At 37.4% G+C, this 26,723-nt stretch overlaps 1 protein-coding gene across 1 annotated transcript in view; it reads left to right on the top strand.

The window, feature by feature from the left end:
* PLXDC2 (plexin domain containing 2) overlaps window positions 1-26,723 on the top strand; it is a 351,096-nt gene that overhangs the window by 112,872 nt on the left and 211,501 nt on the right. Inside the window, exon 2 of the mRNA XM_080917571.1 lies at window positions 25,748-25,959. Within this exon, the coding sequence (XP_080773697.1) occupies window positions 25,748-25,959 (212 nt within the window). The remainder of the gene's footprint in view (window positions 1-25,747; window positions 25,960-26,723) is intronic.

Here is a 26,723-nt window from a genome sequence, read left to right as displayed (position 1 = left end):
TAGATTTCCTCTGACTCCCACCATCTCTTCTAAGTCAGGAGACATTTTATCTTCACATGCTGCATTATTTTATAATAGCCCTTAATCTGCCATCAAAAACACCAAAAGCAATTTTGCATTCCAAATTTGTTAAGCCTCTGGCTTGTGCCCTGTTAGATTGTCAAGTCAGGAATGGCTGATGTATTGAAAATAAATTACTGGTCATGATGGTCTTTATACATTTTATATATCAGGTGGATAATCAAAATCATAATTGTATGTTTGATTCTGCTTAAAGTTTCAGGACAGTGAATGTATTGAAAAATGGCAGGTATATTTTCAGGTCAGTTCATATGAGAGAAGCAAGCAATAGGCAATGGAAATCTTTGTGTAGTTTATAGATATAGTATTAACATTATTTTGTACATTTTTGTGCATATATGATTGTGCATGTGCACAGAGCATATGTGTGTACATGCATTTGGAAGCCAGAGGAAAACTGGCTGTTATTACTTAGGTAATTACATTCTTGTTGGTTTCTCTGTCTCTGTCTCTATCTCTGTCTCTGTCTCTGTCTCTGTTTCTCTCTCTCTCTCTCTCTCTCTCTCTCTCTCTGTGTGTGTGTGTGTGTGTGTGTGTGTTTCTCTCTCTCTCTCTCTCTCTCTCTCTCTCTGTGTGTGTGTGTGTGTGTGTATGTTTCTCTCTCTCTCTCTCTCTCTCTCTCTCTCTCTCTCTGTGTGTGTGTGTGTGTGTGTGTGTGTGTGTGTGTTTGTGTTTCTCTCTCTCTCTCTCTCTCTCTCTCTGTGTGTGTGTGTGTGTATGTTTCTCTCTCTCTCTCTCTCTCTGTGTGTGTGTGTGTGTGTGTGTTTCTCTCTCTCTCTCTCTCTCTCTCTCTCTCTCTGTGTGTGTGTGTGTGTGTGTGTGTGTGTATGTTTGCATACATATGTGCGTGGACATATGAATGTATGTATATGGATGGATATACATGCAAAGGTGAGTGTGTGTGAGTGGGTCCATGGACTTGTTTGTAGAAGAGGAGGATGTCTTTCTTATTGACTCACTCATTCTCTTGAGACAGTCTCTTTCTGAACCAAAACTTGCCAGATTTTGGCTAAATTAGATGGGCAGTGAATTCTGTTAATACCTGGAGTAATCTTCCTGTCTCTGTAAAACCATTGTTGGGATTAAAGTTGTCCTGTGTCCATCTTGGACTTATTTATGGTTTCTCAAGTACAGTCTTCATGCCTGCACAGCTAACCCATTTTCAGAGTCAATCATACTGCCTTGGAGATTGCTGAGTAGACTAGTCAGTCTCCTTTGTTTCAGAGCCTCAGGGATTCTGCTGGCTCCATCTCACAGTGGTGGAATTCCCAAGTGCACATTCCAGGATTAGTCTATGTAAGTTCTGAGAATTAAACTCAGGTTCTCATTCTTTGAAAATCCAGCTTTTCATATAAACTTAAGCATTTTTTTTTTTTTTTTTTTGTTTTGTTTTTTGTTTTGGTTAAGGGACACTCTGACTTCTTCCTTTCTTCCTAATCTCTTAGAATTCATATCGGAGCCATTGCTGACTTGGAGCACACAGAGTAAATAGCCTCCCAATCTGCCAATTAAAAAAGATTTTGACTTATTCTTCCTACTTAGGAGAGAGTAGTGGCATTCTCTGTGGATTCCATTGTTTTATTAGATACTCTATTTACATTTCAAATGTTGTCCCCTTTCTGCCCACCCAGCTCCAATGTCCCCTCCCCCTCCACTTGTCTCTAAGAAGGTGCTTTCTTAAACATGTGTGGTTCTTGCAATCATTTTATTGAAGTTCTTGTGATCATTTTATTTAAGTTAAATTGTTGAGTTATACCAAGTCATCAATCTTTTGTCTATTTTGCCACTTGGCTAATAGCTGCTTTCTATTAAATTGTTATTGAGTGTGAGGAATCATGAGCTGGTGTTTTTATATCCTAATCATTATTGATGAGCAAGCCATTGGCCAAACCTTATCCTCACAGTTAATTGTATATATATTTATGTTTACTGATCTCAGTTCCTTGTTATCAGGGATGAGTTGTAAAGCCACTGAGTCAGTCAATATTTCTTCTTGGCCAGGAATGTTGTTCAGCACCTAATCATATAATACATAAATTAAAAAGCCAGTAGGACGGTGAATCAGTAAAGATGTTTGTCTTTAAGCTGGAAGACCTGAGTTCTATCTGGGTTCTACCCAGTGGAAGGAATGAACCTCTGATGCAAGTTGTTTTCTGACTTTCTCAGATTTGTGTCATGCAATACACAACTCCTCAATTAAATATAAAACATTTGAACACAATGAAGTTACAAAGAACATTGGAGGTCTTAAAATGAGGGTGCTGTGGTTTCCTAGGCAATAGAGAACAGTTGAAGAGCCTGGTGGTTAGGTAGTTACGATAGGGAATGGAGGTCACTTTCCAACAATTTATTAAGAGAATCTAATATTGCCCTGGACTCTTGCTTTTATATCTTTACTTCTTATCTATATTCTGACACACATTATTCAGATGTTATGTAGTAATGTGTCCTCCTTATACTGAGATCATAACAATTTGACTCAACCTATCCAAAAAGTCAGGGAAGATTTGAGTACATCTATGTAAGTTAGCATGTTAATTGCCAAGACAACTTTTGAATGTGTAATCAAGCTGAGCATTCGGACCTGGGACCTAAGGAGCAGGGTGGTTGAAGGGAGACATGCTAGGGATAAGGAGGGATGTGAAGGAGATACTGAGGGAGGATTCTTCAGTAACTGCATGAAGTGTTGGGAGTCAGTTCCTTCTAGCTACAAGGTTTGAGTTCTGCATGGAGACATAAAATATTATTGCCTTTATCATCAGAATCATTCTCAGCACTTATTCTCTGGAAAACGGTGGTCAGGTCACAACATTTCCAAGGTGTGTCCAACCACAGGAACAGGAATGATAATGTGAACTAAATAATAGATGCAGAGGCACAGTAAAGTTGTTGTCATAGAGAGAAGACAGCCTTGGTCTGCATGTTTATTTAATGCAATAAAGGGAAAGGAAGTACCCTTTCACCCACCAATTAAAGGATCTGAGCTGATAAATATCCTCCAGTTACATTTCTACCACCCACAAAGTAATACATTTTAAAACATAGTCTACATACAGTGGCTAACCAAAATTAAGAAAGTAATAAAATAAACATATATAAACTGAGATTATGTATTTGTTAAAGTGTCATTACCTTTCTGGGATGAGCAAAACACGGACTCCTTTGGTCGATAAGTTACAAATTTGGAATTCTTGTTAGAAGCATAATTAGTTAAATTTGTCTGAATTTTAATTTTCATTATCATCAGTGCTAATGTGGAAATATTATTTGTAGTTAACAAAGATGTTCTATTGGCTGACATTTTTTTGAGAACTGAGAATTCACATTTATACAGAGACCTGATAATCAAAGATCCTACAGCAGTATAAGAATTATGCTGCTGTTTTCTATTGTGGTGGTAGAAAAAAAAAAGCTGTTTTTTTTTTTTTTTTTTCCAAGTGGACAGTCTCTTAATTTCTAAATAAAAATTTCTAATTGATGTTATTATCTACAATTAGCAAGCTAAAGAACCTGACAAAATCCCTTTGGACTATTCTGTGGAGTCAGAGGCAAAGGGCACACATTTGCCCTTAGGAAAATATCCCTTTGACTGCTACAGTGGGAAAACAAAGTACAATAGTGGACTTCCCTTTTGCTGAAAATTTACCAGTCAGAGAGGAAGTGGTTCAGGAATGGTAGCCCTTTGGCCACAAAGGCAGAGAACAACCATTAATAAGCACTGTCTGTGGAAGCCTATCATTATGGGGCCTGAGCTCCCTTGGAGAGCACCATGTGGTCCCTACCCTCACTCAAAACCCCCAGCAGGAGAATGAATGAAAAAGGCTGGCAAGCTGGCAGAGACAGCCTAGATATGTACAATTTGATATACAAGCAAAGATATCTACAATTAGAACTCCCTTTTCTCTTCAAAGCGACTCTCAAAGTTAGACTAGGATCATCACAGTTACCTTTGACAAACTTGTAAACTGCAAGAGTCAGGATATTTGACATTTAATTGCCTGGAGTTTTAATATACTTTTGGCATCTTCAGTATAGGGAAATAGAATAGCTGCAGGGTGTCAAGAGTTTATCTTTTGCAAAGCCGGAGTCAAAGTGTATACAATCTAGGAGTGTCCATTTAAATGAGACGCCTTCCTCATTTCTGAGGAGTTTAGGTAAGTGGCTGATGTTACATGTTGCTTCGAAGTCCTAATCAAAACCAATTTAGAGCTAGCTCCTCATTGCACCACAAAATGTAAATTGTTACTTCCTCAACCAGCTAGGGGGTTATGTGGCTGGGAAAGGGCTGTCAGCCAGTCTGTGGGCTCAAATGTTGGCCGAAAGCAACATTAACTCGGAAATATGAAGTCACTGAAAGGCCATATTTCACAAACCCATGACCAAACCTTCCGTGACTCTGAGTCGATGGAAAAACAAACTATCTTTATGCTCACTGTATCAGGAAGTAGTGTCACAGTAGATCTCTGTGTGGTGTAAAAAATTTTCAGTAGCAATGTAGGCCAGAAACAGAAAGGAATATGACTGGGAGACTTTATACAAAAACTTAAAGAACATAAACAATAATAATTCTGCATGAAACATAACATAGGAATTTAAAAATATATAAAATATATATGATTAGATTTGGTATTTAGTAAATAGCCAAGAAAGCTAGAGAAATGTGTGTGTGTGTGTGTGTGTGTGTGTGTGTGTGTGAGAGAGAGAGAGAGAAAGAAAGAGAGAGAGAGAGAGAGAGAGAGAGAGAGAGATTGAAAGAGGCAGAGAGAGACAGGCAGAGACAGAGAGAGACAGAGAGATTGGGGAGTAATTGCCAGGACACATTATTGACTACTAAATATGAATATGGTAATTTGTGAATAATTTTGTAGAAAAACTCGTTTCCTTATTTCTTCTGTGCTAATAAGATACATGGACATGTGATGCTGGTTGCCTTTAGAGTCATGCATTTGTTTACATGCATGGATGCATTCCTAAATGTTTGTATGCCAGTGAGAGGAAATCAACAAATGAGCTACTAGGGTCTCCAGGTTGCAGATGTTCAGAGTAACAGTAGTTCTCCCCAATAACATACATAAAATATATTGATCTTGGTTAGCAAAACAAAACAAAAATTTTTTCTCAAATTTTGTTAACAACGAGTCTCTTTTTTTTCACATTCTCAATATGCTTTTAGCGTATCTAAAATGTTGGTGATAAAAAGCATACATGGTTCGGTTCCTATGTGTGATGGCAACTTGGTATCTCCTGAGCTGAGCTCTGTACTTGGTATGAACTCCACAGACCATTTCAGAAAAGTCTAAGCTGCTTTACATAAGTAGTGCCTCTTTCTGCAACAATGGATCAAACAAACAAACAAATAAAACCCACCTTCATTAACATCCAATTATCAACTGAATTGTTTGGAGTTTGCTATGATCTCAGGGCTGAAATACCTCTCTCCAATGACAATGCAGAAATTTAAGCCACACAGAGTTAAGAAATGGGAGTTTGGGTGGGTGTCTCATGGGTGAGAACAATAGCAAAGCCAGATATTGAATAGCATGAGTCTGTCCCTCTCTCATGAGGATTCATTGAGGATCATTATCTGTAAAGAACAGAATTTGCTCTGTGAAGACACAAACTCTCTTAGCAACTTGGCCTGTAGTCCACACCCCCAGAAGTGTTTGAAATAAATTTCTATTATTTAGAAGTTGCTTAATCTTAGATGTTTTATTATAGAAACTTGCCTTGACATAAAAATGAGTGATTTGTTGTTCTAACTGTATAAACTGGAGATGCCAGATAACCAGTTTTTAAGCAGGTGATTGTTCAGTTCCTCGCTTTGTGGCAATGTAAACTCGGTATCCGCACTTGGTAGAATAAACTTACCTCTGGACATGTTCACCACAAAGAAGTTTGTAAACCTTGATAAGCCACACTGATTTAGAAACCTGGTACTTGGCTGGTTAATTCTCCAGTTGTCATGAGGAAAACCAAATGTTCTTTCAGAAAACATGTTCCTACTTATTGGGAAGTATCACTGTATTCTGGGTATCATTTGAAGTAATATCAAAGTATCTCAAATGCCACTCAAGTTTTCTTTGAAGATTTTGGTAGTGACTTATGTCTCTTATTTCAATTTTATTTTGCTAAACTGTTGACACAAGGGTCATACAAGAGAGAAGCATAAATGGAAACTTGTTGACATGGCTTCTTGTTGTTAGTAGCAAAAAGATTTCTTTTATATATTTTTACTAAAAAAAAATCAATGTATCTTTGTAGTTACTCTAGTTGAAGTCTGACAAATTGACAGATTCTATGATGTTTTCTCTGGAAGGAAGTCTTATTCTGTAGTGAACTAGAATTTATTAAATGTTAAACACAAGGTAGAGGATCAGTCACATCTGCTTGGAGTAGTGTGTTTGTGTGCTTCTTCTGCCTTAACAAAACATTCAGGATGTGGTGCCCTAAACAGCAAACATTTAGTCAGCAGAATTCTGAGGCTAGAAACCCATAGTCAATAAGACAGCAAATACACTCAATTTTGAGGATATATTTCCTGGATGCAACCATTTGACGTGTTACTTTTCTGTGCCTTTTCTTTGATGTGTAGATGAATAGGAAAACAGGCAGAGGTGTATAGAGGTAATTGTCTAATTGGTCTTTTTATGAGGACACTAATACTATTGATCAACCTTATGACTTCATTGTTTCCTATTTCATATTTACTTTTATTCTCCATCTTCAAATATAGCCAAACATTCGGCACATAAATTTGGTTTTATAAAATTTGTTTTGTCTTATCATTTTGAATTGACTTGATTTTAATTAGTTCATTAAAACTGAATGTCTAAAAACCGAACACATCACACTGACTTCAAAACAAGGATGGGCATCTAATGAGTTTTGTGCAGAAAGCATTTAAACTGTGTAAGAATTAAAATTTTGCTGTTTGTTTCTTAACTGTGTTTGACATCAGATTCCAATGATGCTGCACGTTATCTCTTTCTATATTGATTTAAAACTTCTTTTGCATATTGAAGAGTTAATGCCATTTGAATAATATTAGAGTGTTCTTTCTATTTAATATCTTAAACATTAAAGGTAACACAATTTTTATACAATTTTACAAGTGAAGAAACAGATGCCCAGAGAACAAGATCTATGCTCCCATACCCCCATCTGCCTTTGTTGTCTTTCTGTGTTAATTTATGAAGTTTGAGCCTTGAACTTTATTCAGTTAGACATGATTTCATGAGTGAGTAAAGTCAAGCCCTGTACAACAGACAGTTCCTTTCCAAAGAACAATCTTAGACACACACTGTCTTTGTATTATCTACCAATGAACCCTCACAAAATCTATACAATATGTCTATGCACTGTGGCATGTTGAAGTGGGTTTTGTTGAGAGTCAGACTGGTTGGGTTTTCACTGTATTAGTAGGGGGTTAGTTAAGCATGATTCTTTTTTTGTTAGCTTATAAACCACTGAGGAATGCTGTCTACCAGTCTAACAGAAACTATGTAAAATAATGTAAGTGGTTAAAGAAATGCTTATTTCAAATTCGCACTGAAAAAAATAACACTAACATTACCATTGTTGTGCAGACTTCCACAATTAGACAGTGAAAATGATACTTACAGTTTTAATCAGAATTGGCAATGTGATTGTTGGTTCATTCAGAAACCATGCTCACTAGTTAAAGTTTTGATGGGCAGTAATAGGTCTGGCTTATTTTTTCAGTAACCTATTAAAATCTAGTAGACAGATTTTAAATAAAAAATGAATATCATTACCCAAAATTAAAAAAAAAAAAACAACAACTTCTTTATACATTTTGATGAATGCATGATACATTATTACAAAGAAATAAATTATGTAGCCCACATTCAACATATTTGGCCCTTTATATTCATAGGAGACACTTACATGTTCTATACTTTACTTCTTATAAGAACTTCAGATCTATAAAGTCAGTTTGTCTCTATAAACAGTGAATCTGATAAAATCTACATATGTTCATACAAGAAGTTCACCTTAGCCTCTGTGTAAGCATCTCAGAAACTGTTGTTTTTCCAATATTAACATATTCGTATGCTCTTGGCTTTTTCTCCAGAATATTTTAATGTAAAAGAATTAATACCACACTTGATTATCTAATTCTCTTCTTAAGTAGCACTTCTCCTTAGGTATTCCTTATTTAATCGAAAACTGGAAAGTTCTAAATCTGTACCCTACAATGAGTGAGTCAGTTGACACTAAAGTAGCCATAGAGTATATGAAGGCAAGCCATTCTGCAGTAGGTAATAGCTGAAGTCCATTACTAATCTAATTCATTTCTTCATTAACCTATAAAAGGTAAGAAAAAGGCTTATTATTTATATTGTATAAAACAAATAGGGAGGAAGTAGTGTTTTTCCATTGAGTCAGCCTAAAGTAATAGTCATGGCTTCTGATAGTCAATATCTGAGTTGGTATTTACGCTATTGACTACTTGAAATTTGAAGGAAAGGCTCAAGTGGACACAGTAACAACTGAACTAGACCAGTGCACTCAGAAGGGTAAGATCTTAGTGCTGTGATAGCTATCCGTTCTCCAGAAATTTTTGATAACACAAGAAACTCAAAGCCTCCTGGAGACTAGATATTTATTCAGCTCTATTTCTGTCTCCTACTGCTTTCATGTTTACCTTTGAGTCTCATTGTTTTCTGCAGTCTCACATTTAAATTGTCTACAGTTTGGATACTCACAATGTGACCTGTAGACTAGATTGTGAGCAGCATCTCCCTGGGAATTCACTGAATGCTGAATTCTAAGTCCAATTTGGATATGCTGGGATACTCCTGTATTCTAACACACATGCTTCTTTTGTTGAATTGAAATAGGAGCCTATTTGAGAAATGAATCCGAATTTTTTTCCTAAATCTTTTATGGACCTATTCTGTCATTTCAATTAATGCTTACATTTTAAAAGCTAAAAGTCAACCATCAGATAATAAAGTTGTTATTTTGACATGGTCTAGCATTTTGTACAAACACAAAACGTTCACATGGGTTATCAAATTTATCAGGCAAGAAAAGCAAACAATACTATTTTGAGCCTCTCAGGTGTACCTCCTCTGTTGGTTTGTTTGTATTCTAAAGACAATTCTGTTTCTAGCTCTTTCTAATTTCCAACATTTTGTCTATCTTCATGTGGGACATTGTAAGCCACAGTACATGATGATGGATTTGGATGAAGGTAAAATAAATAAACACCAGCCTCCCAGCAAGAGAATAATTAAAGATGATGTCTCCTTGGCTTTTCTGTAGGTGCTGAAATGGATCCTGACATCAGAATCCTTGGGCTGAGGGGATCATCCTCCCAGTAGCTGGATGTGGGGCTTGGTTGTGCACAGTTCTTTAGCCACTTGTAGTGGCTCCCTTTGATTAGAAAATTGAAGCAATGAGGTTGACATGTATTATTCAAGGACTATAGTAGATAATAGTGATACCTGATAAAATGGAGTTAATGTGGTCCTAAAGAGACTTTTTCATTTTGCAAATCAGATCAAAATCACTGTGTATACACCATTTTATGTTTTCTTGTACTTCATGTGTTTTGGAAAATGCTCTATTTGTCTCCAGAAACAGAAAATAGAATTCTGTGCTGTATGAACTTAAACATTTCTCAAAATACTGCTATCAAATCTGTGTCTCAGTCTCCTCAGAATCTTTACAAAGGAAGGTGTTTGGAGAATTGTTGGAAACACTGTGATTCTGACATATCCTAACGTTTGATGCATTAATTTAACTATGCTTTTATTGTTGATCTCTGAAAAACTGTAAAAATGGATTAAAGTTTAGTTTGTAAATACTTGCATTTTGGTTTTATAATATTGAATTTCCTTTTTATGCTCATAAATGTTAATCATGTATCTGCTTTTTTAAATTATGACTTTCACTTATTCACTCAAGAAATTTCTTTAACGTCTATTACATCTTGTGAAGTCTTGTTATTGAATAGTAAACAGTCTTCATTACTATTGGCTTTGATGAACCACTAAAGAAAAATTTTAATTTATAAATATACTAGGTCATATTTCTGGTAGAGATGTCAAACTCAGATGTGGCCTCTGTTGGTGATCATTTACACCACCATACCTGTTTAATTATTCCATGTCCCCAATCATCTTCAATTTCAATTAAGAATTGTTTCTTTTCCTTATAACAACTGTAATATTTATCTTGGAATATAAAGCAAAAGAATGGGTCTGGAACAGATTAGCTTGTTTTTCTCCTCTTTTACACATTTTGATATAAGTTCAATATTCTGCTGTAATAGTGGATAATGGTGGAGATGGGTTGTCACATGAGAATTGAGTTACCTCATCAAGTGAACTTGTTGGCACTTCTGTGACATTGCAGACCATGTACAGAGAAGAAAATATTTATCAGCTGGGCCTAAGGTTCTAGAAACATACACTATCTCATACCATTTTGAAGTGATTAATGAGACAATCTTTTTAAAGAAGGCACCACATGGATCATGCCTTTTCTTCGCTAAATATTCTCTATGGCTTTCAAACTCCCTCTGAGGGAGAACCACTCAACTCAATATCTGCACTATACAATACCCTGGTTGTATGCAATTTCAGCCTGCTTCTGTCCCTTGTAATAGGCCAAATTGCCTCCTTCTCCCTCCCCCTTCCTTCTGTCTCAGACTGTAGAACATAGTTCACTCCTGCCTTTGACATGACTCACTTATGGCCTTAGGGTCTCCTTGGCATCCAAGAGAAGTAACTTGATTCATAAATGGGTGAGCGAATGGTTTTACAGTGAACTGAATGGAAAGCCATGCTGGCTGCAGTGGGATATTGATGAGCCTTTTGCAGAATACCTTCAAGGATCTGATGTTGGCACATGTACCTGGAACTGGTGAGGGCTCTTTCTTGGTAATTATACCATAAATTTAGGTGTGATAGAATGAGGTGTAGCGTTCTCAGAGTGCACCTGAATCCAAATTTAGAAACTAAAGTGTACATATAAATAGAAAAGTAAATTATTTTTCCACACAATTATTTAGCTACCCCCCCCCCCATACACACAGTGAGAGGGTAACTAACATTAAGGTCTATACAAAGTAAAGGAACATTTTTAACTTAATTTTAATTAAACTTCATGAAATATTTGACCCATATGTAAGAAAAACAACAAAAAAAACATTCTCTAGATATTCCAAATAACATTGAGAGATGTTTTACACAATTCACTTGTCTAGTAGTCAGCCAAGTACTTTTAAACAAAGAACCATGTCAGAAGTATTCATTCTTGAGATGCCTGTTGTGAGATGTGAGGCATATGTAAATTGACAGACTTAGTGCTGTGCTTTTTACTCTTAATTCCCATGTCTTCCTCAATAAGCAGGGCACTTGAGAGTTTGTTTCTGAGCATTATGCCTTCCCGTAGGGGAAATGTGAAAAAAATGATGTCTCTAGAATGAAAGCACTTTCCTGTGAACTTATTTATTCTAGCAGACAGGCATGATTGGTGTGGGATTGGAATACAAGATAGGCATTTTGGTTTATTGAATGTTGGAGTGTTTGTTGCTAGTTATCATGATAATTGAGTGGGAAGTTAAAAAGAGGGGGGTGTCATCTGCCCTGGGAGCTGAGTATTCCTTTGAATTTGGGGGCTCATTGACCTTACCATGAACTGAAAAATCCAAACCCCAAAATACTTGCTATACACACCTCCCTGGAAAGATGAAAAGATTACTATAAGGCATATACGATTTGAGTGCTCATCATGATTACTTAATGATTTCCTGTATATTTTCCACTTGTCATGATACTTTCTTTTTGATTATTTAATTTATATGCAATAATATTTGCTCTGAGTACCATAGGAATCTGTTTCTGTCTAATTTTTGTAACTATCGACTCAAGATGAATATGTAGGGTTATGTCTGAAGTTTCAGAAATAAAAATTTAATTTTAAAAGATTATATCCCATCCCTATCAATATGGTAAGCAGAAAGATATATGATGTCATCTCTCAAATATTTTTGACAAGGAGTGTATATTTTAGGGATATATCGCATACACACACACACACACACACACACACACACACACACACAAAACCCAAAAACAAACAAAACAAAAAATAACAACCCTAAATCATTTTTAATAGAGGATTTGCTGTCTTCATTTCTTTCTTTGTCATAATGTGATTATTTTATTTTGGCTTATTTACAATGTTAATTAATATTTATAATCATTGTAAACATAAACAATTATGCAATTTAATTAGGTGTTTTCATTCTGGGGAGTCATGACAATATCTAGACATTCTCACCATTTTATATGACTCCTGGAATCATATCTTAAAATTGCCACTTGGGTAAATGTTAGTTGAAAATAAAATATAAGTATTTTTCTTTCCACAAATCGTGGGTAAATCCTATTACCTCAGTAGCATAGGCTATGATATTAAAACTGTGATAAAGTTTGGGAATCTAAAACTTCTAAAAATAGACTTAAACAGATTGATACTGGCTTTCTACTTTTCAACATAACCTTAATTTCTAGTTTGACATTTACCCAGTCTCAGGAATTAGATGAATTGAAAATGATTCATCTTTAAATTAAAAACTGTAAGTTTACATAAAGAATTTTTTTCAAATTAAGATATTTTATGTCATATTGAGTTAACAAGAAATGTCATCGGGTAAACTATTAACATTTATGGAAGTTTTCTTATAAATATCTAAAAACTACTTTATGAATTGAAATCAGTTTTGTATGTAAAATATTTTAAAGTTAAGGGTCAAAATCAATGTACTCTTTTGGCTTAAAGAATTAGATGCTGTTTACTGTAAGTAACAAATCATTCCCAGTCATCTTTGCCATTTAGAAGTACACGCCTTCCCTTTGATTTCTTTTTCATAAGGCTTCTTTGTAACATTATTCCATATAAAAATAAAAGATAAGTGACTTTGTCCATTGATTTATGTTTCTAAGGCTGTGTGAAAATTTATTTCATTAAGTATATGAATCAAATGTGAGAAGTAGGATAACTTGGGGAAAATTGCTTTCTCTTGCTGTACTAATTTCTTTGAACCTTTCAAAGGGCTTTAAAATTATACCACTATGATTGTGACCATTTAGTTAATGGAACTCATCTGTAAAATAAGAGGTGAGAAAAGTATAGGAAATTGCACAAAATTTGCAGGGCAGATTCTAAGTTTTTTGAAAAATGATTTAACTTATCCAAGTAGTCAAGGCTGAGAATTTTAAGCAAAGAAACAAGATCAACTGAATAACAAAGTGATCCAGAGGATACTAGTGTGGGGTCACCTCACCTGTGTCAGCATCTGACAAGGAAGGGAGTTGGGAGCATGGTCCTAGTTTCGATAGACTTTTTTTTTTTTTAAACTTCTGAATATACTAAAGATTGTAGTGTGTTTAGTTTTGCTCTCTTTTCCAAATTATCATCAGTATGGTTAAACTATTAAGTGAATGTTTTCCAAACTAACTGGGTTGAATTTAAAATTGCATCCTAGTCTGAGTGGTGTTATAAACCCTGACTATTTCTACCCTGGCTGAAATAAAAATCATGCCTTTTTTTAGGATATACATACACTATATATTACCTGCCCATTAGCACTTGCATTGGCTTATTACAATAAGCACTTATTGTATTTTGTGTTGGTACCAGACCACAACATAGATGATCCTGACAGTTCAGATAGTAATCAGTTAAAAAGACTTAATAAGGAAAAAATAATAATTGTTAAGACTGATGCTAAGAACTTCAAACGTTATGGTCACAGTGCCTGATAAACACTTAATTAAGGATAGAAAAGACACTTGGTTATAAAGTTCTTTAGTGTTGATAAACTTAGGCAGCTGCTTGGGATCTTAGTATGTATCCTCCATAACTAAGCATGGACTACTTCATCACTTAGATCTTGAATAAAATGAAATACCACTTACTTTTCAGAACATGGTCAGTAACATTATTCTGCTTTAACTACAGAATTGTGTAGTTCAATCTCAGAAAATAATTATTATTTTTGACTCTAAGAACTCAGAACTCGTGTTATGCTCTGTCTTCTAACACTATCATTAAGTGGTCACCCAAGTTGGTAGACTTTCCCTAAAACCATGTAATTATCAACTTCAAGTTACTGTATTTTAAAAATCAATGACAGAGATAAATTTGTGATGGAGAAATTAAGTTTTATTGGTCAATGTGTAAATCCACCAAATTATCCTGAGGATATTTAACCTATAGAAATTTGGTAGTATAATGGTATAACTTATCTGATTTAATTAGGTGCAGTTTATTGATAAATAGCTTATGTGTTGAATAGGACCTGTAGTCATTGGCTTAGTAAGCCTGAGTTCACCAGTGAGCCATTCTGGATTTTCACTGTACACACTGAGTATGATGTGATAACAACATGAGATAATATTGAGTTGATCTGGCAGCCTGGGTTTACCAGATTTCCCTCTGTGATTTGGTCCCAGGGCATTTAAATATGATTTCTGACCGTGGGTACCATTATATCAATAGATTCCATCTGACCTGTTCTGGTTCAGAAATTTATATTTTCCCAGGAGGTGTTATTTTCCATGACTGATCTTTGTTCACAGAGTCTTTTGTTTCCCTGCCTGGCTGTCATTCCTTTCATGCTTTGGGATTTGGTTCCAGTGCCTGGACTTCATTTTAGAATCAGTCATTCATAGCACAGGAAACACAGGAGTTTAAGATGCCTAATGGTGAGAAGGAATGGAAAGGTATTGTGACACATGGTTTTAGTTTTTATTTACTTTGAAACCACTAAGTATGTATCAGATACATATATACATATATACACACATACATATTTTTCATAAATAATATAAAACCTGAAAAAGTATGACTAATATAATAAAACATTAATAATATATTTGGATACTAGGGGTATATTAGGGTTTTATAGCTAGAGGAACCAAAAGCACTGTAAGAACTTGTCCTCTCATATTGATGAGGTCATGATGGTTGAGATTACAAACCAAAAATGGTTCTGTTGTTCTGGTCCTCATGATGCAATGTGGTCTGAAAAACCATAATAATCTTGTGGAAATACTGTATTTTTTATTTAATTAGTTACTTTTTACATGGTTGTTCATTATCTGTAGATTGTAACCCCTGTGAAAATGAGACTATTCATTAGTCCCATTAGTGCATCTGAGAGACCAGCATATCCCCTGAATTATCAAATAAGTGTACTTTGATGGTTTAATTAAAAACTATCTTCATAGTAAATTCAATGCTGAAATTTATTAACTCAAATGATGGGACAGCATTTTAGATAGTTAATAAGAAATCTTCATTAAGAAGATTATTTTTCAATTTTTTGGGCCAAAGTTTAAATATACACCTTGCATACTACTGATAAACTAAACTACTTGTTGTTGCATGTTTAAACTAGTGTTGGATCATATACCTATATTAACATAGCTGGATGGGTGTAAGGCTTTCTTCCCCATCTACATTCATGTGTGTGTTTGTTTGCCTTGTTTGGCTGTTTTCAATAGTATGTGTTTCTTATATATTTCAATTTGCATTGTTTTATAACGCTCAATCACCAATTTGTGATACAACTTGTTAATTTGAACCTGTAAGAGATTATCCAAAGGCAGACTAGAAAGCAACTACGGATGCCCCTAGAGTCATCTCTGATGCTTTTCCAGATACCTCACATACCTGTTCTTGCATATCAAAGGATTCATGTGTGAAATAGAAGGAAAGTACATTTGTAACTATTAGTATAAGAGTAACTGTATGTTACTACAAGCAGTGTACAAAACTCTTTAGCTCATATCCATGAGCATGGATTTATTTTATTTATCTTTTACACATCAATGAATTATTACAAAGTTATGAGAAGCTCTTTTTTTGAGACAAGGATTTGTACCCCATGCTAGTTTGAAATTCACCATATAGCCCAGTTCACCTACCAACTTGAAGTACTCTTACCTTAGCTTCGCAAGTGTTGAGATCATAGTGTGCATCTCTCCATCCGGACGTAACACTGTCTTCAATTTTATTAATGAAGGTTTTTTGTACATAGAAAAATTTATATCTATATATGTGAAATCAACATGTTTATTTGTCATTTTGTTTCAGTGTTTAATGTAAATATTCAGTGTATAAATTGGATAATTTTCTCAATAATTGCATTTTTTATAGTTCAATTAATCTTTTATAGCAGACTTAAGTTTGCAAATATTTTTCATTCAAAAGAAATTCGTGAATGAGATGCAATGAAAGAAAGGTAGAGGCAGAATGTAGAATGTTTTCCTGGTCATAGGTTTTCTGGTTCCTTATTCACTCCTCTCTCAGATTTTCACTCCTGTCTCAGATTGGACATTTTGTTCCATCAAATTTAACTATTTGTTAATCATAAACAAATAGTATATGCCAGTATCCATGCTTGTATTTACAGTTCACTCACAAAACCAGAACATGTACATCTATACACCTGCAGACACACACACACACACACACACACACACACACACACACACACACATTGTATAAAATATATTCACTATTCTGAAGCAGTCTATGTCATGTGTCCTCAAGACTTTGTAGATTTAGTGCATGGAACCGTAAGATTCAGTGTTAATTCCTATTCAGTTAATTTCTTATTAAAATCAATATATGAGATGCGAAGTGGGCCAAAGATAAAGTATATGAAATCTTATCTTGAAAAACTGGGGTTAATAATTAGTAATTTATTTCCCTACTAATGATTATGAAGATACAGGAGATTCTGTCAATCAGGAGGGGTCAATTAGAATTTCCCTTGCATTCATTATCTGAGACACTGAGGAAGATGTATTAAAAGAAGAATCGTTTATTTTGCCTCATGGTTTTAAAAGTTATAGTCTATGATTTTATGGCCCACTGTCTCTGGACCTGGAGTTAGTCAGATCATTACAGTTGAGTAAAATAAGGCAAACCTACTTACCTCCTGATGTTTGGAAGCAAAAGGAGGAGTATGGAGGAGGAAACTGTGAGAGAGACAAAGAAGAAAGAGGGAGAGAGGGAAGGAGGGAAGGAGGGGGAGGAAGAGAATGTAAGAACAACAGAAAGTGGAGGGACAAGCATGCAGAGACAGATTATCTCAAGACTATGTATGCTTCTAGTAAGTTACTTCATCAAATTAGGTTCTATCCCCTGCCATTTCTACTGCCTGTTATTACTCCATTTAACTATGACTCCACAGATGGTCTAATCCACGGATGAGATCAGTCTCTTGATCCAGTCATTCCTGAACATTGCTGACATTAGGAACTAAGCTTTTAATGCAAGAGCCTGTGGAAATTCTTTATTGTCGAGTTATAACAACAACAATTCTTGAAAGATTGTTGTTGTTCTTGTTAGGGGTGGCACTACTCCGATGGTTTCTATTTGTCTAGTATATACCCAAATCCGATATGCTTAATAGGACTTCAGGTATTCTTCATAAATGATTTACATAAGTAATTTAGATACATTGATGTACCCTATCAGTAACTGACTGGAAACTCCTCCCCTCCCCCTGAATTTTTCAGCGGACAGCCAAGGGCCTAGAATCTTCATGCCCTTTCTTAAGAAAGCAAATGCAATGCTTCCTGCATTAACACATGTTTATACAATGCCTTACCCAAGGGGAGTTCTGCATAAAAAGTGTATTAAAAGGAGTCGAGTCACCTTTGAAGAGTGACTGTATTACAGAAGAAAACTCCTTTCATTTATAAGCACCATTTATGAGCTGGAATTGGAAGGAGACATGTAAGATTTCCTGAAGATTTGGGGTAGGTTTGCATTTATGGAAGATATGTCTTGTTGGTAAAGCATTTAAAATCCTCTGTGGTGGGAACAGAAAATGCTCATATAAGAGTTGAAAGAATACCCAGCACAAGAGCCTGGAGTAGGTCACACTTGAGTGGATTGTAAGAAGCACATCCAGAGGCAGAAAGTCCCTCCTGAGGACTTAATAAAATATGACTGCTAGATCTCATTCAAAACCCTTAATCCACCTCAATAAAACATGCTCAGAGCTTTATTTTCTGTGGCTACCTTGCTGAATAATGCCACCAGTCAAATCTTCCAAATCAACTGCAGTAGTGAGTTCATTATTGACACAGCCAAGGATATAATTTATTTAACAGAATTTTTTTATTCACTTCTGAAATAAATTGAGATTCATAGTCACATGGCTGTCTGCCTTAGCCAAATATTTCTATTCTTTCTCAGATGGTACCAGCCAGTAAATATGCTTTCTGTAAAACTTCTAAATATCCCTTCAGAGAATTCACAGTGATGGCTTGCTTCATTTATCATGTGCAGAAGGGAGTTGCAGAGATAACTCAGTACATTACTTGCTACTTAAGTGTGACACCTGAATTTCGTCCCCAGGACCCACATTAAAAGGTTTATGCAGTGATTCATGACTGTAAACCTAGAATGGTAGAGGTGTAGCTAAGAAGATCTCTAGGGCATGCTGGACAATTAGTCTAGCCAACCAGTGCACTCAGGTTGAATGAGAATCTGCCTCAAACATGAGTTAAAAAGCAATTGGGGAAGGTACTTAATGTCAGCCTTCGGCCTGTACTCTTACTTTCATATACAACTAGATACAAATGCCCACATTCATGCATCTACACACAAGCATATGCATATTGTAACACATACAAAGTACTTAACAGGAAATATGTTAATAAATGCAGTTGTGATGAATTCTAACTTTGTAAGATTTATGTCTAAGCATACTTTCTGGTAGTTTGGCATATTTTTTATGAGTATCATTTATGAACAGTAGTTAAAAGGTGTTAAAATTTTTTCCATACAACTGTGGGTTACTTGCAAAATATTGAATAAAATTGTTAGAATATGACATAAAATAGTTCTATCTACCCCAATACCAATTTCTTCATCTTTTCTGTCTTTATTTTCCTGGATAGGGTGGTGTTGTTAGACACTTCTCTGGTTGAGAATGAAGAGTAGCTAACAGATGTAACTTCAGGTAGACAGAGTTTATGTTCCTGTTTTCTGGGATACAACCTATCATGGTGAGGAGCTGAACTGTAGCAGGAAAATGAGTTGGCAGGTCCCATAATGCCTCCTATACTAAAGCAGACGGTGATGAATTTCGGTCTCCACCTTGCTTCTGTTGATCCTACTATACCCTTTCTTTTCTGGTCGGAGGTTTTTAAAGACTGTGTTTCTCTTGTAGCCCTGGGTGTTCTGGAACTCGTGCTGTAGATCAGGCTGGTCTCAAACTTAGAGATCTGCCTGCCTCTGCCTCCTAAGTGTGAGAAATAAAGGCTTACACCACCACTGCTTTTCTATTCATAACAAGTCTGAGAGTTCACATTAACAAGTCATCCCACTCAGATTAAACTCACAGTAATGAATTCATCCAACCAAATCAATTAAGTTTCGATAATCTCTTACTTTAAGTCTAGATAATCTTTCATGGCTGTATCAAGAGATTTCTTTCCAAAGTGTTTCATAGTTTAAGCAATCTGGGAATAATGGTGAGACATCACAATGGCATAAGAAGACATTCGAGAATACACAGAACAGTGTGAGCATGACTGGGGACTATTTTTAGCCTTTTCATGTTAACTCACCATTGTGAGGATTCATGATGATGTCTTATTGGAAATATAATAAAATACCTCCTCTAATAACATTATATCTACTACTTAAGTCTAATAAACAATCTCAGATGTATTAATATTAATTTTGTATATTGTACATAATGATTCATAAATGTGTGTTTATAAAACATTCTCCCCCTATATCTAAATGGAAGTTATTAAATGGAACTAAGGATTTTGTGAGCTGAGTAATTACAATAGGAAGACACGTTAGAGAAAATTATCCCTTAAGGTTTTTCATGAGTGGTTTAATTGGGACACAGTAGACAGATGATGGAGAATCTGTTGAGTAGATTGTTGAGAGGTCACTCCTATTGCATGTGTTTTTACTGTAGCAGGAAAAGAAAATATCTTATCCCATAAATCCTCTGCCTTGTCTTTGAATGACTTATTTGATTGTCAATTTAACAAACAATTTAAGATGCTTAGATGTGTTTTAAAAGTCCATGATTTGGGGACAAGTCAATCACAATATAGATAATCCAACCCTTGGCTTATCTAATTTTCCTCCCAGCATATTTGTAAAGCATCCATTTTGATATATTTTATATTGTTTAAAGTCTATTCAAAATAGGATCTGCATGTAAACCTTTTTCATTTTTTATTGAAGAACTTTATTTTAAAAAACAAAGATAAATGTACAAATTTTAAGCATTTTTGCATAAAAGTATACTGATAGATTTTTGTCATTGCTTGGCTTTTTTTTTTAAGGTTTGATAGTGTGCATTAAGATCTTACTAGTTACAAGGAGCCTAAAGTACATGTGAAACAGGATGTAACCTAAAATTAGTCAAAGTTTTCTTGGTGTGTAAGGAGTAAGCATAATGGTTTTTTTCTTTTCTTTTTTTTTTTTTTTCTTTTCTTGAACTTCACAGTCTGTGAGTTCTTTCTGGGGTGTTCAGAGCTTTCTGGAGTTAGTATCCCATTATCAGTGACTGCATATTATGTCTGTTCTTTTGTGACTGGGTTATTTCACTCAGGATGATATTCTCTAAATGCATCCATTTTCTGAAGAATTTCATAACGTCATTGTTTCTGATAGCTGAGTAGTACTCCATTGTGTAAATATACCACAATTTTTGTATCCATTCATCTACTGAAGGACATCTGGTTTCTTTCCAGCTTCTGGCTATTATAAATAGAGCTGCTATGAACATTGTGGTGCATGTGTATTTGTTGTATGTTGGAGTGTCTCTGGGGTAAATGCCCATAAGTGGAATAACTGTGTCTTCAGGTAGTACTATGTCCAATTTTCTTAGGAACCACTAGACTTATTTCCAGAGTGGTTGTACCAGTTTACAACTCCACCAACAGTTTTCTTTCATACTAGAATCTTGAGCCATCTACTAACAGAATAATGAACCCAGAAATGATCCATCTATGTGCAAGATTGCTTATCCTTGTTTATTTAAAATGTTATAAGAGAAAATATAATTTAATATTAAGTGACAACCCCACAGGTTTTTACAAGTCCAGACATTAAGCTCACAAATCTTCTCATTAGAAATCTTCTCAGGACTTCCTAAGGGCCGGTTTAGTTTTGGTTAATCCAATCTGACTGAACAAAGAATTGGCTTCCCCAGTTTGCAGACCTGGATTCTAATAAAGCAAGACTTCGCCAGCACAGTTCTGTGTGGTTGCAGATTGGTCACTATCTGTATGATGTGCCCTGCAGGCGCTGTTGTGATGAGTGACTTATTACATTGAACCCCACTAACGTGCACACCAAGTACATGACAATAAAAAATGAGTTACTTCAAAGTTTGAAAAGCAAAAACTTTTAACGAAATCCAAAAATAATACAAAAGAGTAAGAAAAAGAAGAAGCCAAGGCTGTCAGAAGACCAGACTTCAGAATTCATGTGGTCATATAATCCTATTTCATCCAAGAACCTGTCTGCTCTTTCTGCAGTTTCCCTCACAATCTTGCCATGGTGTGATTTTGAGTGCTAAACAGATACTTAGCATATTAACCAGATTTCACCTTAAATGAGAAATAGAGACATTATTGGGTTTAGGTTCTGAAATGCCTTTATTTATTCTCTAGAGTATAATGAATGAAGGGTATTTAAGAAATAGAATCAACACAAGAGCTTCTTCTGCTGATATTATTCTGTCTGCTTCTTACACTAGGAATCCAGGTCCCTGAAAGAGGCTATTGGGTATGATGAGGATTATGGGAAGAGCTGTGTTATATATTTCAGAAGGGAAGTGGTAAACTTAATGTCAAAGATGTGAGCATAACTCATTTAATCAAGATGCCGAGCTCAATAACATGCAACTGATCTTCCAGAACTAGAGAAGCTGAAGCTAGAGGATGGCAAAATGCCAGACCAGTCTGTACTGCATGGCAAAACTAAAAAGGATCAAAAGGAATGAAGTGGGAAGGAGGAGGAAGGGGATGAAGGGCAGAGGAAGGAACAGGAAGGAGATGAAGAGCAGGGAAAGGAAGAGGAAGGGGATGAAAGGGGGGGGAAGGAGAAGGAAGAAGATGAAGGGCAGGGGAAGGAGGAAGAAGGGAATGAAAGAGAGGGAAAGGAGGAGGAAGGGGATGAAAGGGAGGGGAAGGAGGAGGAAGGGGATGAAGGGCAGGGGAAGGAGGAGGAAGGGGATTAAAGGCATGGGAAGGAGGAGGAAGAGGATGTAGGGCAGAGGAAGGAGGAGGAAGGGGATGAAGGGCAGGGTAAGGAGGAGGAAGAGGATGAAGGACAGAGGAAGGAGGATGAAAGGGGGGAAGGAGGAGGAAGGGGATGCAGGGGACAGGAAGGAGGAAGAAGGGGTTGTAGGGCAGGGGAAGGAAGAGGAAGGGGATGAAGGGCAGGGGAAGGAGGAAGAAGGGGTTGTAGGGCAGGGGAAGGAAGAGGAAGGGGATGAAAGGGAGGGGAAGAAGGAGGAAGGGTATGAAAAAGAGGGGAAAAAGGAGGAAGGGTATGAAAGGGAGGGAAAGGAGGAGGAAGGGGATGAAAGGGAGGGGAAGGAGGAGGAGGGGGATTAAAGGGAGGGGAAGGAGGAGGAAGGGGATAAAGGGCAGGGGAAGGGGGAGGAAGGGAATGAAGGACAGGGGAAAAAAGAGGAAGGTGATGAAGGGCAGGGTAAGGAGGAGGAAGGGGATAAAGGGCAGGGGAAGGAGGAGGAAGGGGATAAAGGGCAGGGGAAGGAGGAGGAAGGGTATGAAAGGGAGGGGAAGGAGGAGGAAGGGGATAAAGTGCAGGGGAAGGAGGAGGAAGGGGCTGAAGGACAGGGGAAGGAGGAGGAAGGGGATAAAGGGCAGGGGAAGGAGGAGGAAGGGTATGAAAGGGAGGGGAAGGAGGAGGAAGGGGATAAAGTGCAGGGGAAGGAGGAGGAAGGGGATGAAGGGCAGGGGAAGGAGGAGGAAGGGGATAAAGGGCAGGGGAAGGAGGAGGAAGGGGATGAAAGGGAGGGGAAGGAGGAGGAAGGGGATGAAGGGCAGGGGAAGGATGAGGAAGGGGATAAAGGGCAGGGGAAGGAGGAGGAAGTGGATGAAATGGAGGGGAAGGAGGAGGAAGGGTATGAAAGGGAGGGGAAGGAGGAGGAAGGGGATGAAAGGGAGGGGAAGGAGGAGGAAGGGGATGAAATGGAGGGGAAGGAGGAGGAAGGGGATGAAAGGGAGGGGAAGGAGGAGGAAGGGGATGAAAGGGAGGGGAAGGAGGAGGAAGAGGATGAAAGGGAGGGGAAGGAGGAGGAAGGTGATGAAAGAGAGGGGAAGGAGGAGGAAGGGGATGAAAGGGAGGGGAAGGAGGAGGAAGGGGATGAGAGGGAGGGGAAGGAGGAGGAAGGGGATGAGAGGGAGGGGAAGGAGGAGGAAGGGGATGAAAGGGAGGGGAAGGAGGAGGAAGGGGATGAGAGGGAGGGGAAGGAGGAGGAAGGGGGTGAAGGGCAGGAGAATAGAGTGGGACTGGAGGAGAGAAGAGGAGGAACAAACGTGGCACAACTTGGCATAATTCATTGAGACATACTACCCTGCATGTGAGGCAGATGGACATCTCTGAGGTCAAACTAAGCTTTGTGCCAGAAGGTCTTATTGGGTAGTTAGAAAATTTTATTGCTTAATCTTGTTCTATGGTTTCTCATATGTCTTTGATAATGAGGCAGGATATACAAGTGAGTCAAACAAATTGCTTTGTGTAGCTTTGTCTAGTACCATCGTTCTTAGAGCCAGACACATCCTCAGGAAACAATGTTTGCCTTTGGAGGTAAGCTGTGTCCAGTGTGGCCTAAAATCCCCGATACCAAAAGCAGAGAAAATTTATAAATTATCCCAGACCCATAAACAGCAACAGATCTGAAAGAATGTCACCTCCCACTGCTTACTCACTTCGTCCTGCTCCTAAAAGTCTTGTGCCGAAGAGAGGGCCGGTTCTGTATTCCTTCCTTCAGTCAGTCAGTGAACATTCAACTTTGTCAAATGGTAGGCAGAGGGAGGATGCTTTCGAAATAAATGATTCCAGATTAATGTCAACAGAGCTAATTAGATTTTTCTTATTGAACACTCAGTACATAGAGAGGGACTGGGGAATCCTGTGCAGCCATTTACAGAGAATAGTAGTCCCATTTGATGTGTATTTCACTGATATGAGTACAGCCCTACCATTTTCTCCTTGGCTGCGTGATTTCTCCCTGTGCAAATTTGTTGAATATGATACCCATGTTTCTTCGTAGGGCTCAATAAATACTGTAAGGTCAGGCTTCTCACAGGACTCCATTCAGCAACATATCAGCTCTAAAGTATCTTTTATGTCTTAGGGAAAGCAGACTGCACTGTCTTGTTTAGAAGGATCATCCAAACAAGGCACGTCCAGACATTGTGGTTGCTGAAAAGTAACAGTGGCTGTGGCCTATACATTTTGAAGTTATGAGTGCCTGATTAGGTGCCATGATACTCTACATTAAGCACCTTCAGCTTTTACAAAACACTGCTGCATTGAGGGGAACATCGCCTCCATGATTAAATCAGTGTTCTCTTGGCCTTTCAAGAACCCATATCAGGCCAGTTATAAAGGCTACTGATCCCTATCTTTTGGTAATGTATCTGAAGAAGGCTGTTCTTCTTGCTTGGAAACTGAATTTTCAACCCTTATGGTATTCCATCCCCTGCTGACCTGCTGAAATGAAAGACTAGGAGTCATGATTAAATCTAATTTTCCCTCCTGTCGTGGTAAGATGAGCTGGGTCAGCAGTGCCAGAACCTGCAGAGGGCTTTAAAATACCTTTGTGATTTGATCTTCTTGCTGTCCCATTCATTTCTGTACATGCCTGTCAATGTCAGCCTTTACCACAATGACGAGTTCTCAAGGTGAGGACAGTGCAAATGAACAAGCGCATTTGTGGTGCCTCTTGAGGGTGCTGCTTATCAAATGAGTCAGGCAATGAACTGAGTCTGGCTTGTAAATGACAAGATAGGTTAGCCCATTTACAGGAAGACAGTGGTGCTGTGGTTTAACCCATCCGGGCACATCATTGTACCTTCACAGCCTGCCAGTAGCCATGTGAAATTGGCATCAGCTCATACATTCATCATTCCATTTGTTTTAAAATAAGCTGAAAATACCTTTTTCTTGTTCTTTAATTTCTATCTTGCTTTCTCAGCTCCCCCACCCTCTGTGTGTGTGTGTGTGTGTGTGTGTGTGTGTGTGTGTATGCAGACAGTGAGAAGAATGATGTATTTCTGTGGGACCGAATGTTTGAGGAACCCTTAGATATCACTTCAAGAATCATGGGCACATGTTGCTGTGTACCCTGCACTGGTACTGTACTCTAAGTCAGCCTATCAGTTATGCATTCTATATCTAAATCTGTGGATACATTCTATATTAACTCATAACACTTGCATTACCACACCAACTCTAATATGAGAAGTAATTGGGATTTATTGTGATGTCTGCTTTTTATTCTAATAGCCAACAGAGGTATATAATTTTACTCTAATAGGTATTGTATAGAGAGACATACCTGGAGATAACGTACTTGTTTCTTTTTCAGACTGGAAGTATGAAGTTGCAAATGCCTTTCCTCAGAGTGAAGAGGGGGTGCAAGTGGACTCTCAAGCATACAGCCACAGGTGGAAAAGAAATATCGACCCTTTTAAGGCAGTAGACACGAACCGAGCCAGTACGGGCCAAGACTCCCCAGAGTCCAGAGGCTTCCCCGATCTGCTACTGGATGACGGGCCGGACAACACCACCCAGATCGAGGTAAGTAAATATTCTGTAGGTTGATGTCATTTTGCAGGAAGGGGGGGGGGTCTAGCCTGTTATTGGATGAGAAGGAAAGGTAAGCAGGGAAAAGTCTAGGAAGGAGAGAGGAAGAGGAGGAGGGGAGAATCAAGATGGAGCCAGAGAAGGTGGATCTAGATCCAGGTGGTCTTAATTGGTGATAGGTCGATATGCATATTTTCAACAGTATCTATAAGTCAATTTGTCTTACCTAGGTGGGCAGTTTATATCTTTGTCAATGTGTTGTGAACTTACTGTGTGGATGAATTGTGGATTGAGAATTTAACTTATAAATGTGATTGATGAATTATTGATTATTGATTTATGATTTTCCCTGGCCATGGGGAATATGAGCAAAGTATCCCGCTGGCAGAGAGACGTCCAGGAGAGGGTGGATAGCCAATCGCATGGCAGAGAAGCAGCCAGGGCACACATATCTGGCTCTGTGGTCCACGGACTGCGACTCATTGTGTGGAGTGGAGTGAGAAACTCAGGAACTGGTAGACGCTCTTTTTATTTTTACCACAACATTCTAGATAATCAATTGTGCTGGCATCTTGAATGGTTAACTCACTATTCAGATTGGACTATGGTTTAGAGTTTCATGGGATCCGGACCTTTCATTGCTAGTAAGGATATATTTTAGGAAAAACATGGGGAGACTGATCACTCTGGTTTTAATTCATCACCTGTTATATTCGAGCTAGGAAGTAGGTGAGAAGGTTACTTTCCAGTGGTTGAGT

The sequence above is a fragment of the Micromys minutus genome (genome assembly GCF_963924665.1).
Source record: "Micromys minutus genome assembly, chromosome: 6".
NCBI lineage: Eukaryota > Metazoa > Chordata > Mammalia > Rodentia > Muridae > Micromys > Micromys minutus.
This window is presented reverse-complemented; position numbering and strand designations above follow the sequence as displayed.